The 12677-nt window shown below is 33.7% G+C and overlaps 1 protein-coding gene across 11 annotated transcripts; it reads right to left on the bottom strand.

Annotated features, from left to right (window-relative positions):
* Positions 1–376: 376 nt before the first annotated feature.
* Positions 377–6807, bottom strand: LOC114283028 (uncharacterized). 11 transcript variants are annotated; one of them, XM_028225831.2, is made up of 6 exons: positions 6453–6807; positions 5441–5596; positions 5236–5294; positions 3402–5120; positions 1714–1879; positions 377–1278 (listed from the first exon to the last, which is right to left on the bottom strand). In XM_028225831.2, exons 2-6 carry the CDS (start codon positions 5541–5543, stop codon positions 650–652), a joined length of 2676 nt encoding a protein of 891 aa, XP_028081632.2. In that variant the 5' UTR covers positions 5544–5596; positions 6453–6807; the 3' UTR covers positions 377–649. The 11 variants fall into 11 exon arrangements, with proteins under 11 accessions (XP_028081632.2, XP_028081636.2, XP_028081638.2 ...); XM_028225835.2 differs by having other exon boundaries at positions 1720–1879; XM_028225837.2 differs by having other exon boundaries at positions 1714–1870.
* Positions 6808–12677: the final 5870 nt, after the last annotated feature.

The following is a 12677-nucleotide window of genomic DNA, read 5'->3' as shown; positions in this document are numbered from 1 at the left end:
TTGTATATTATATTTAAAAATTTAAGATACTTTTAAAGTAATTTTCTTTTAGCTATTAAGTATCCAATCAAATGTATTTTTATTTTATTTTTTATTTTTTATATTTTTATCTTGTCAAAACTTAACTTATATTAAATTTTACTTCATCATGTTTAATTTTTTTTCCCCTCATAAAGTAACAAAATATATTGGGAAAAAAATTTGAGATTATTTTGAATCACAAAATATACTGTTTTAAAACAGAATTCTACAATGTTTCAAAACATGCATACGAATATGTAATTCATTTGGACATTAACATTTTCTAGTAACATAAATCTCAACTATGTCATGGAAGCATCTCATCAACAGCAAGTTCACTCTCATCCAAAGACAATTTCAGTCAAGCAACCAAATATTTCCATTTAAAAAGATGGAATGTGTGAGGCCAATGTGATTTTCGCCAAATGCAACCCTTTTCTTTCATTGTTTGGTACCAAGTTGTGCCTCAAATGAAAGATTATACGTATGGATTCACAATGGTGAACATTCCTAGATATTTTGTCTTCTCTAAATATATATATATATATATTTTTTCTCTACACTAAGAGGAAAAAAAATAGAAAACAATACAAGATTAATAAATTGGATTGCCATCTCAAGGAGAGATTTAGATAAAAAATAAATCAACAACCAATTCATCGACCAAAGAAGTTAGAATCCCCTTCTCAATCTCTACACCCTCTTCAAATGCTTCAGTTTCAAAGTCAACCCATCTCCCATGCCAACAGCTCATGTCTTTGTCAACAAGCTCATCCACCATCAAGTCTCCCATGCTTGCCCAACTTGAAATTTCTTTATGCAATTCCTCAGCCAACCACCCCTTCCTTTGAAACAATGTTGCCCATTTAACTGATGCTTTGAAGCTCCCGCCAAAGAACCGCTCACACCTTAATTCCAAACATTCACTCACACTATCGAACAAAACCTTCCGCCCAAGCTTAAAGCAGTCTTGTTCTACATCTTCATTGAACCCTGTTCTCTGATTCTCCAACTGATCGAACAGATTGGGAGTCATCACATTGTTGACCTGGCCTAGCACAAAATCATCGAGAATCAACTCTGCATTACAAAGAGTTTTTGTTATGAATTCCAATTCCCACTGGCAAGATCTCTTGAAATCTATCAAACTGAATGTAGTAGCAGTAACATCATTTCCACTCATGGAAGAAGCTGAATCTGATAACTCTGTCTCAACTTCCACTGGTAGGTGCTTGGCCAATAAAAACTGATTGCTGCCTGAAATGGAGCACCATCTATAATTAGAACATGAACATCGGTAAAATTTGTATATTGTTTTTGAGATAACTGAACTCGACAGGCCTTAGGCTCAATTAAGCATTTTTGTTTTGAGACAAGTCTAGATTAAAGTGTGAGATTTTCCTGTGTTTTGTCCCAATTACATGACTCCAGATAGATGAGACCAAAATGTGTTAATAAAGGAAACAATTACAAGCCATGTACAGATTTTCATAACAAATTTATGTACTTCCAAATTGACAAAATTTTACATCTTCCAAGTCAAATTTAGCTTTCATGGACATAATCCAGAAGTTTTGCCTAAAATTTTCTAACAATTCTTTTGAAGTATTCTCAATCAATATCCAAATATATAATTTATACATGTAATTGAATAGCGATAAAGAAACAAACAAAAGATACATGATTTCGTACTTTTACCATTGGTAATTGAACTGGTTTTGCTATCTGATGAGCAGCAACTTCCACCAGAGGAAGACGGTTCAAGACTTGAAACTGGACTAGGATACTGACAATCAAGTTCTTTTCCACGTCCACTGTTGTTGCTGCTACTGCTGTGCCCTTCCAGCTCCTCCAACCCCTCAAGATGTTGAAGAGAACTTTAGTAATTTAAGTGGTACGAGAACATTTTCCATGCATATATTTTAAATTTATTTGACATTGGTCTGAATCATGCCTTATTGCACTCTGGTGTGTTTTTATTTCGTGAAACATGAAGTTCGTTTCTAGCTCCATTTTTTTTCCTTTTCTATTTTGGTTTTAGAAAAAAGGTACATGTACAAAATGGTCCCTGGTGTGGGGATCTCAAACAGAAGCATGTGACCATCACAAATTTTACCAGCTCCGTATAACTGTTTTCATTTCATAAGGCATGCAGCTGATTTCTGGCTTGATTTTGAATGCCATCCAAGAAATATATATATATATATATATTTAAATTTTTTTGAAGAAAAAAAAAAAAGCAAAAAGAATTCAAGGTGAATCTCTAAAAAAAAAAATTCCTTGCTTCAGTCTCTTGTCAGATTATTGCATCTATGATGACACTTCTAATATTATTTATTGAAATAAGTTTGGTGGTGTCATTAGTATGTATTGAGGATATGAAATGGCTAACTTGGTTCAAGAAATGCAACAATTTATACAGGTAATCTGGGTCCAAGACCTTGAATCTGAGCAATAGACCAGTACAATCTTGTCTACAATTTCACTTACCTCAAAGCTATGAAACACGGACACTTCTAAGAAGATAGCATGTTGTGTTAGACACATGACACTCAAGGGACACTTCTTGACCCTAGTCAAACACACTTTAAAATATGTCCCACAATTTTTAAAATTTTTCTAGACTCGGACACCCTTTAGGCACTTGGAGAACATCACTTAGGTACACGTGAAATACAATACAAGTTTGAATAAAATAACATGAAATCCAATGATAAACGAAAAACAATGTAACTTTATACCTATTCTCCTCTAGAGTATAGAAATTAGTGTTAATTGTCTTTGAATTAAATAGCATTATACGTGACATATAATATGTGTTTATCCTTACATATGACATATAAATAAATATATAAAACTATATGCTTTGCGTGTGTCCTCCACTTGTCGTGTCCTACATTTTTTGAAAATTTAACAGTCGACGTGTCTGTGTTGTGTCACATGTCTGTGCTTCGTTGCCTTTTTTTTTTTTTTTGATTGGTCTTCTTAGCCTTATTTGTCTTATTTCTTAAATTCTTCATAGTGCCTTTATTTATTAAGTTGTTTGTGTTCTACTCTAAACTAGAACAAACTAGTTTCTACGATGCCACATTATGCCAAAACATCAAAATATACAGGATCGCTATCAGCTTTGAGAATCAGCATGTACTAATTTAAACCTGTTCCACATGACTTAATTAACTGTTGAATCCATTGTGGACATTTCAGAACAAAGTTTAAACAATGAAAGATATAGATATAATAGCATATTGCTTCCCATTGATGAGAATCTCAATTTCATTGTCAATCTTATGAATTTGGCACAAAGGACAAAAAGCAACGCTTGACGATAAAAAAATAAAAAGTAGCTGCAGATGAAATCTGCAAAAAAAGATGCATACCTGGCACTTTTGATTAGCTTTGAGCAGCTTATCAACTGAAGAGCAATCAATGTCATATAGGCGGCTTGATTTATCTTCATGCAGATTAAGTTGAAAGCTATTTTCATGTTTTGGTGACACGGTGTTTATCATGTTAAGAGTGAACAGGGAATCTTGCAAACCAAGCGCAGAACAAACAGCACTCCCTGCTTCGACAAGGTTACATTGAGATGACTCAACTCTACATGTTAATTCCTTGAGCTTTTGCTCAAGAAGGACACTCAAAGCATCTCCGCCAATTACATTCAATCCCAAAGAAGACAACTTTTTTAACTCATTTGGATCATTGTCATCAGAAGAATCAACACAAAAGTGGGTATTCTTTTCCATGAGTGGTGCAGAGGACGTGAGTCCAGGAGCTGATCTTTTATTGGGAGACGTGAATGTAAAAGAAACAACATCCATGCTGCTTTGCCTGTCAACTGTGTCCCAGCTCATGCAACCATCACTCGCCACATTACATCTTACAGACGTTTGATCTTTATCACTCACTACGTTCTTAGCAACAATTTTTTGAAAATTAATATTCTTATGGACAGGTTGTTTCTTTCCAGAAAGAATCTTTGGTTTCGATGACTGATGCTCCTTCCCAGAAACCTTCACCACTGAATTCATCTTCCTAGACCCAACCACCGAGTTCTTAACCTTATTTGGCCCAATAGAACCATTACTAGATAGGGCAAACTTTATGTTTTGCTGGTTGGAGACTGAAGCTTTCGAAGCCACCCTGTCTTTATTAGCCACACAATTCTGTTTCTGGTTATTCTGCCTGAGCACATCAGAAGTCCTGCCCATAGAAGTCCTCTTCTGCACAACCTTTTGCACATTTGTTTGGTTCTTTTTAAACTGACCCAGCTTAACCTCGTTACCTTCCTTTTGGTTAATTGAACCTTTAATACTACTTGAAGTGAATTCCTCTCTTCGTTGAACATTGACCTTCGCTTGGATTGCAAGAGATACTGATTTCCCCTTTTTCTTCAAATTGTCAGAACTATCTTTCAGTGAACCCGCAGAAGCATCAAACATCTGGTTCCTCTCACTATGCTGTCCTTTCATGTAGCTAACAGAATTGGGCTCTTTAGGCCTTCGAGATGCTTTTGGTGTGGACTCCATTCTCTCTTTCAAATCCCGAATTCTCAAGGGAATTGAGGAAGACCCAAAGTGTGGCATCTTACCCTTGCGTGTTGACGGAGGACCTTGCTCAATAATTTTGGCAGCTGCCTCCATTATGTAAGCAACGTTGTTTGTTGGGACAAACCCAGGACTCTTGATAGGGGACAACATCCTATGATGGGTAATTGGAATGGATTTAGCTGATTTTGGAGGCAATGTTTCAATTTGAAACCTCTCAATTGGCAGGTTATGTGTCTTCTGAATCCTTGATTTTACGTGATTCCTTGAATTCCCGTCAATTGGTATTTCATTTACAATGTGACACTCCATCTGAAAATTGGAAGTACTCCTTTGGGAATGAGAACCTCTAACAAAAGGAGAGTCACAGAATGGGGTAGAACAGGACTCGGAACTATTTGAATTAGGCAAAGAATCAAGTCCCATAAGCCTGGCAACTACACCAGGTGCCCTAGTTCCATACCCTTCATCACCACTCACTCTTGAAGCAAAATTAAAGTCACTACTTCCTTTGCCACTCAGACCAGGCCCACTCTCATGCCCCTCCATCTAAAAGTATTGCAATGGAAAACAAAACAATCAAAATTGTAATATCGTTCCATATCAGCAAATAGGAGAAATAAAATGAAATATGAGAGAGATAGGAAGGAAGAGAGAAACCCACAAGATGAGGACAAAGTATCATTGAATTTGCAACATTTTCCTTTCCTTGCTTTGAATCTTCTGCAGCCAAGAACAGTATGTAAGAAAATTAGCAACTAAATGGAATGGTCAGCAGGAAAACAGACAAGGCATCAGAAAAGAAAGAATAGAAGGATGAAAAAACATGCGCATGCTCATAATGTACAAGGATCAAAAGAAAACTTTACCTAGCAGTTCAGACTTGTTCGAGAACAGTTTCTTCCTAGATTTGACATTCCAGTCAAATAACTGAAGAAAACCTCCCTTCGAAGCTCGTTTCTCAATATCCATTTTCTCATCAATTCCTCGAATCGCTTCAAGAATTACAAAAGCTCGAAATGAATCTACAATTTGGTACCAAATATCAGCATATGATTTAGTATGTTATGTATGTATGAGGTTAAGATTGTTATAATTGAAAGATGACTAGAGTAAGATTTGTGCGAAAATTGGAGGGTGAAAAATATAAGTTGCCCCTTCAACATTTAAATGTAATAATAAAAAAGAGGATCAAACAAAACCCATCTGCTATTTTTACAATACCGAGCTCTAATTAATCCATAGAGACATCTATGTTTTTGCATAGAGACATGAAATAGCGAGACTTCATCGACTAATTGCTCAATCCATGTCACTCCAAACAGCTATGTTTTTGCATAGATACATGAAATAGCAAGACTTTATCCAAGACTAATTGTTCAAATCACCCAACATTGCTCAGACAGATAATCAAGTTCTTCCAAAAAACATTGTGAGAGAGAAGGCTAATACAAAACAATTTGGTTAAATTACACTTTTCACCTCTGTATTTCAATCCCTATTGCTTTAATTTGAGCAATATTAACCCTGACTTTAAGTTTGAGTTTCAATTTGATACTTATCCTCATGTAGCAGACAGTGCAAACAAAATTGTGAAACTAAAACTTAAAGTCTAGGGCTAACATTGTTCCAATTGAAACAAAAACTATGGGTGAAACTGTAATTTATCCAAATAATTCTAAAAACCCATTTAGCTGTAAACTTGAATCATGGCCTCACATTTTCATAAAGAGCTAAAAAACACAAACATACATTATACATAAACATAAATTTATATATCTGTGAGAGTGTATGAGAGCTTCGGACAGATGGGCAAGAATTTGATAATCAAGAAAGTCAAAAATAAAATAAAAAATGGAACAGATTCAATAAAAAACTGACCAGAAATCGGTCATCTGATCTGCAATGGGTTGAGAGAAATGGTTTAGGGTTTGTGAAGAAGGGTGATGAGACGAATGTAGGACAGAGACAGAGACAGAGACAGAGATTGAAGACAAAAAGAAAGAGCTCAGCACAGCACCATAAAAGAGAGAGAGAGAGAGAGAGAGAGAGAGAGAGAGAGAGTTGTTGAGATTACTGGTACCTGCTACCAATTAGAGAGAGAGAGAGAGAGAGAGAGAGAGAGAGAGGGAGTTTTTGAAAGAGTGAAAGAGAAGAGTATAGTATAGTGGAGTTTGTTACGAATGCGAGTATTTAACAAATTTGGAGAAAAGAAGGGCAAACAGACCACCGTCACAGATTAATTGGCAAGCAACTTGATTCAGCTTTTAAGGGTAAATTATGGAATGAAATTGTGGTTAAAAATAATTTTTTGTGATAATATTTTTATATATTATTAAAAATTAATAATTAGTGATTAGTGATTTTTTTATTATAATTTTTATTAATTGTCACTAAAATTTATAATTAGTAACTTTTTTTTATGACAAATTTTTTAAACTACTACTGAAAATTGAAAATTAATAACGATTTCTTGTGATGATTTTTTAAAATTGGCGTTAAAATTTAAAATTAGTGACTTTTTTGTGATAATTTTTAAATTATGATTGAAATATAACAATTAGTAACTTTTTTAATAGTATTTAATGAAAAATGTTATTAATTCTCACATGACATATTAGACAATAACTTCATCTATTAAGACTTACACATAAATCCCCTTAAAATAAAGGAAGGCTCCCTCCATACTCTATAAAACTTTATTTTCCGAGCTCCATTCTAGATCTACATTAATAACCTAAACTATTCATCTTGTATAATCTCAATAATTTAGATGAGTTATGTAAAAAATTAATTTTATTAGATATCAATAAATATATGAATAAATTGCATTTTTTTAAAAAGTGAACAGTAATTATGAATTTAAACTTAAACATTTCATTCTATAAAATAAAAAGTGATTTGTTTATATATTCATTAATATCTGATGAAATTGATTTTTTGCACAGACGGTTTTCATTGTGAGATTTACAAGATGAACAGTTTAAATTATCATTGCGAGCTTAGAATGGAGCCCAAAAAATAAAATATGAAGAAGTATAGAGGATAAGAATATGGGGGGAGTTACACCCTAAAATAAACAATGCTACCTCCACCATCGCATTTTGACTTGTCCGAATTGTTTGAATTTGTGCATGTTATCATCCGAGCGAATGCCGATTGAAATGCCAAATTACGAGATTGACAGTCGCAATTGACAAGGGTGACAATTGCGGTTGAAAAGGGTGATGTCGGTCATCCAACTTAACATAATTCAGACAATTCGAGTGAACCAAAATTCGGTGGATCAATCATTTTTCTAAATAAAATATATTAAATGATAATTAATTAAGCCTATTTGATAATTACAATTGATAAATACCTCTTAAAATGTATACTAAAAGTTTAAAAAAATGAAATCATATAAAACTTACTTAATTATGAATGAATTTATAAAATACTAAATATAACCGTCGATATACACTATTATAAACTCCTTCCATCACCACTATTATCATCACCACCATACCACCACTACCACCATGCCACTGCCACCATTGTTATCGCTATCACTATCACAATCACCACCACTATCATCGCTACCACCACCGCAACCACCATCATGCCACTACCACCACCACCACCACCACCACCATTATCATGCCACTGCCACCGCCACCGCCACCTCCACAATCACTATTATGCGACCACTACCGATATAGCGACCCTAATTTTCTTAAGTCATTTATTTATTATTATGATTATTATTATCTTATTTTATTTTTGGCTTTATTACTTGTGTGGTCACATGAAAATTTAATGTGGTATTTAATGACTTTAATGTAGTAATTAATTAATTTAATGTGTTATTTAATTATATAAAATTAATCTAAATATTTAAATATTTATATTTGTTATATATAAAAAAAAGAGGTGTTATATATATATATATATATATATTTATAATCTTATATTTATATTTATATATATTATAATTATGTTGTATTATATAATATAATATATTATAATGGTTTATTAAGTTAGAATAGAATTAGGTTTTAGTATAATATTATATAAAGTGAATTAGGTTAGATTATGGATGAGGGAAATCAAAGAAAAGATAAGTGAATTTGCAAGGTGAAGGCAGCCGGGGGAAAGGGAGGGAGAGAGAGAGAGATTGAGAGAGAACAGTGAGGGACGGCGAGAAAGAAAGGGAAAAAGGAAAAAAAGATTAGGGTTTTGTGACTTCATAAATTTTTTTAAATATTTCTTTGATCTTCAAAATAATATTGTGAGTACAAAACTTACTTCCCTTGATTTATATTTAATTCGTTGTTTTATTTATTTATTTATTTTTATTTGTTTGATGTTAGTTTAATTTTATTTTTACATAAAGATGATAAATTAATTTTAATTATTTTGACTAGTTGTGGATGTAAGATTTAAGATTTAAGATTTATAGATGATTGATTGATTTTAATTACTTTGATTAGTTGTGTAGGTAAAGTTTAGGGTTTTTAGTTGATTGATTAATTTTAATTATTTTGATTAATTGTGTATGTCAGATTTAGGATTTTTATATGGATTTATTTTATGATTGTAATCTCCCTCATGGTTATATGAAACAAAAATTAATATGGTTATATGAAATTAAAATTAATTAAAAACCCATAAATAAATTCCTTATACTCCAGTATCACTCCATGATTGTTATTTTATTTGAGTGATGGTGAGAAAGAGTGTATAAAAAAAAGCGAGGATTATGAGATTTATTTGAATGCCTTAGGCTCGGCATTGTTATGTTTATTCTCATGTGTGAGATGTTGTGTATATATATATTGTTGCCTCGTTCTCATGAGTAGACGAGTGCTTTGATTTACGTGCGTACGTATATGCTAACCATTCGGGGAGTGTGAGTCAAACTCGGGACGATATCCCCGTGCAAGTTTGGTTTCGGAGCGGTGTTAGGTATACAGGAGGCACATGGGATATATATGTGTAGGCCGGAAGGGGAAAGCCGAAGTGGTGGAGTTAAGGAACAAAGGATTTAATTATGAATTTATTAGTATAGTGTGAATGGTACTGATATGTACATGATAAAAAAAATAGTAAATGATCTTGATAAATTATGAAATTCGAGCAAAAGCATGTATACGTGATTCTAGACAACTTTTGTGTTTTAGCTTTTTATTAAAAAGATCGATTAGAACTTATAATCGGATGACCTTGGTTATTGTCGGTTTGATTCATTTTGGTAATGCAGATTTTATAGGCTGTTTTAACCCACAAAACGAGCTCATTTTTATTGGTTTCGCGTAAACTGAAATAAAACATTATTCTGCACACTTTTCGTGTTTTGAAATTTTTCGAAAAAAATCATCTTAGGGCAGTTTTTTGTTCGTTTTCAGCTTCAGATTTTTCGATTGAATTCTGTCTAGATTTTTATATCAAGTTTTTCTCTTAACCTGTTCAGTTTCTGTTAAATTCGTTCACATTGTCTTTTAGGAAATTTGATTCTATACAACTTTCGTTCTTTGAGTTTTGATCAATTCGAATTATTTAAGTATGAAACGGTGTAATTTTATATTTTTTTCAACAAGTTACTTATGATTAAATTATACTAACTTTATTTGTTTTGCAGGATAGTGGGTCTTACTAACTTTTTTTATGCAGAGCTGACCCACCATATTTTTATTTCTATTTTGTCTATTTTATAATAAATTTATATTTCGTTGTATACGGACAAGAAACTAAACGCCACCGTATCTCGGGAAACTACCCATTCGTCTCGGTGCAGTTGGAACTACTTGTCTTGTCCCGTGATAAGAATTAAATGTATTTTTGTTTGTGTCTGGTGGTCACGTGGGTGTTAAATATTGTACTCATATCAGTATATTTGTATACTGACCCGCTTTGTCTCTTGGCAACTCGGGTGCGTTCTGTTTGAGCGCAGCTGAGCTTCCTTTGCAGGATTAGTAGAGGCTTTGGTGGTGACAAGAAATAACTGTGATCGTAGGACATGTCGTTTGGAGTTCTTTTATTTTTCTTGAGCTTAGGATTGATACTAATTTATGTATTTATTATTTTCTTTTAATGACTTTAGTATTGGAATAATTTGGCATGGTTTGTAACCGTACTTTATTTAAATTGTTTTGGCTAGTTGTGCTACTTTAATGTTGGAGGTATTTGATAGTTGTAAAATTATGGGAGATGTTTTGGTTAGCGTTTAGTTTTGTTTCGCCCTTAAGATTTGGATGATGGAATATTGATTGGGGTTAGTTCTAATATAATATTTAACTATCACTGCTACTGCTGCCATTACCACTACCACCTTCATCACCATTATCTTTGATCTCCAACAGTTTCATCAAAACGATATCAAATTGAGAACAAGCCAAAACTTTCACCAAAATGAGGACCTGGATCAGATTTCACTATTTTACTATGTGTTTACGTTAGAGGTGGGTCCCACAGGACAACCGGTCGGCTATCCCACCGGTCGTCCGTTGTATACAAAAAATGCAAAGCTATTGTGCAGTGCATCAACAGTTGGTCGTCCATTGCTACTCTGCTTTTTCTTGATTCTATATGATCATCCTATTCTTTGCTCGCAATACATTTTCATTCACTCGTTTAACCTTCGCTACTACATTTCTTCTTCTCCTCTTCTCAACCCACCTCTCTCTCTCTCCTCCAACTCTCGATCGACCATCAATCTCTGATTAATGGGTATGCAAGAAATTATCTGTATAATAAGAGTTTTGAACTATTTAATCGAATATGACGAAGTGAGGACTCGCTTGATGATTTCACAGTTTTGACTCTTTCGAAAGTTTGAGGTGAAATCGGAGACTTGAATGCTAGGAAAGCGATTCACGGCGTGTGTATACGAAATGGGTTTGCTTCGGATTCTGTTGTTGCTAACTCAATTGTGTCCATGTATTGTAAATGTAAGGATTTTATTGAATCCCCCAAGGTGTTTGATGAAATGTCGCACAAAAATGTCTCTTCTTGGAACGCTTTAATAGCAAGTTTCATGGCTTCTAGGGAGTGTGCTTTTGATAGTTGTATATGGGAATCAATTAAATTTATGCAAATTGAAAGTTAAAACCCGACACATTTATTGTTTTGAGTCTCCTTCCTCTGTGTGGGGGAGATGCTGAGAAATTGAATTATGGAAAGGAGTTTCTTTGTTACATTGTAAAGAACGAATTGGATTTGGGTTTGGGTTTTAATGTTCATTTAGGATGTTGCTGGTTTAATGGGTAGGAAACAAATCCATGGATTTCCCATCAGAAAGGAATTAAATGATGAATTTTCTTTATGCAACGCTCTGATTGATATGTATTCCAAGTGTGGGAGCTTGAATTGTGCAAGACGAGCCTTCATAAAGATTCAATATCTTGGAGTTTAATGGAGAGAAAAAGAAATCGGAAATGAATTGGGAAACAGAAATGGAGGGGAGGAAAAAAAATTCAGTGCCTTGACCGGTCGTCCCACCGGACGTCTCTAGTCTTTTGATACAAGCTACAGTGTAACTGTTTGAGCGATTCACATCAGACTGAGAAACTTGCCTCTTTTTTTTTACTCAGATTTGGTGAAAAATTGGTGAATCGTTGGAGATGCTCTAACCTTTAACCTTTATAACTATTGTCACCATTGTCATAGCCACCGCAACAACCACCATCATTACATCACTGCTCGCCACCTCTTTTAAATCTGTGTCCATTTTATTTATTTTTTTACTTTTTCGGTCAATTTAGTTTAATCCAAAGGGGTTGGTCAAACAATAAAAACTTCAGAATAAGGTCGAGGTCTCGAGTTTAAATCACCCTAAATGAAGATTTAAAAAGTAGAAAAACAAAATCAAAAAAATTTACTAATGTATATATATTTAAGTTTTTTTGTCTTTAATAAAAAAATAAAAAATAAATTGCCAGTAAATCCAAGTTGATGGGTGCGTTAGGAATTAGGTTCAAGAATTAATCTTACTTAGTCAGAAAAATCAAAAACAATAACCCAAGGCATGTAGCGTACTTGGTAAAGGCCTGGGGATTGAGACTCTAGGTCTCAAGTTCGAAACTCCTTGGGCCAACCTTCGAGGCGTAGCACAGTTGGTTAGGAAGT

Source organism: Camellia sinensis, chromosome 5, assembly GCF_055761805.1.
Source record: "Camellia sinensis isolate YWXY chromosome 5, ASM5576180v1, whole genome shotgun sequence".
NCBI classification, from domain to species: Eukaryota; Viridiplantae; Streptophyta; class Magnoliopsida; order Ericales; family Theaceae; genus Camellia; species Camellia sinensis.
This window is presented reverse-complemented; position numbering and strand designations above follow the sequence as displayed.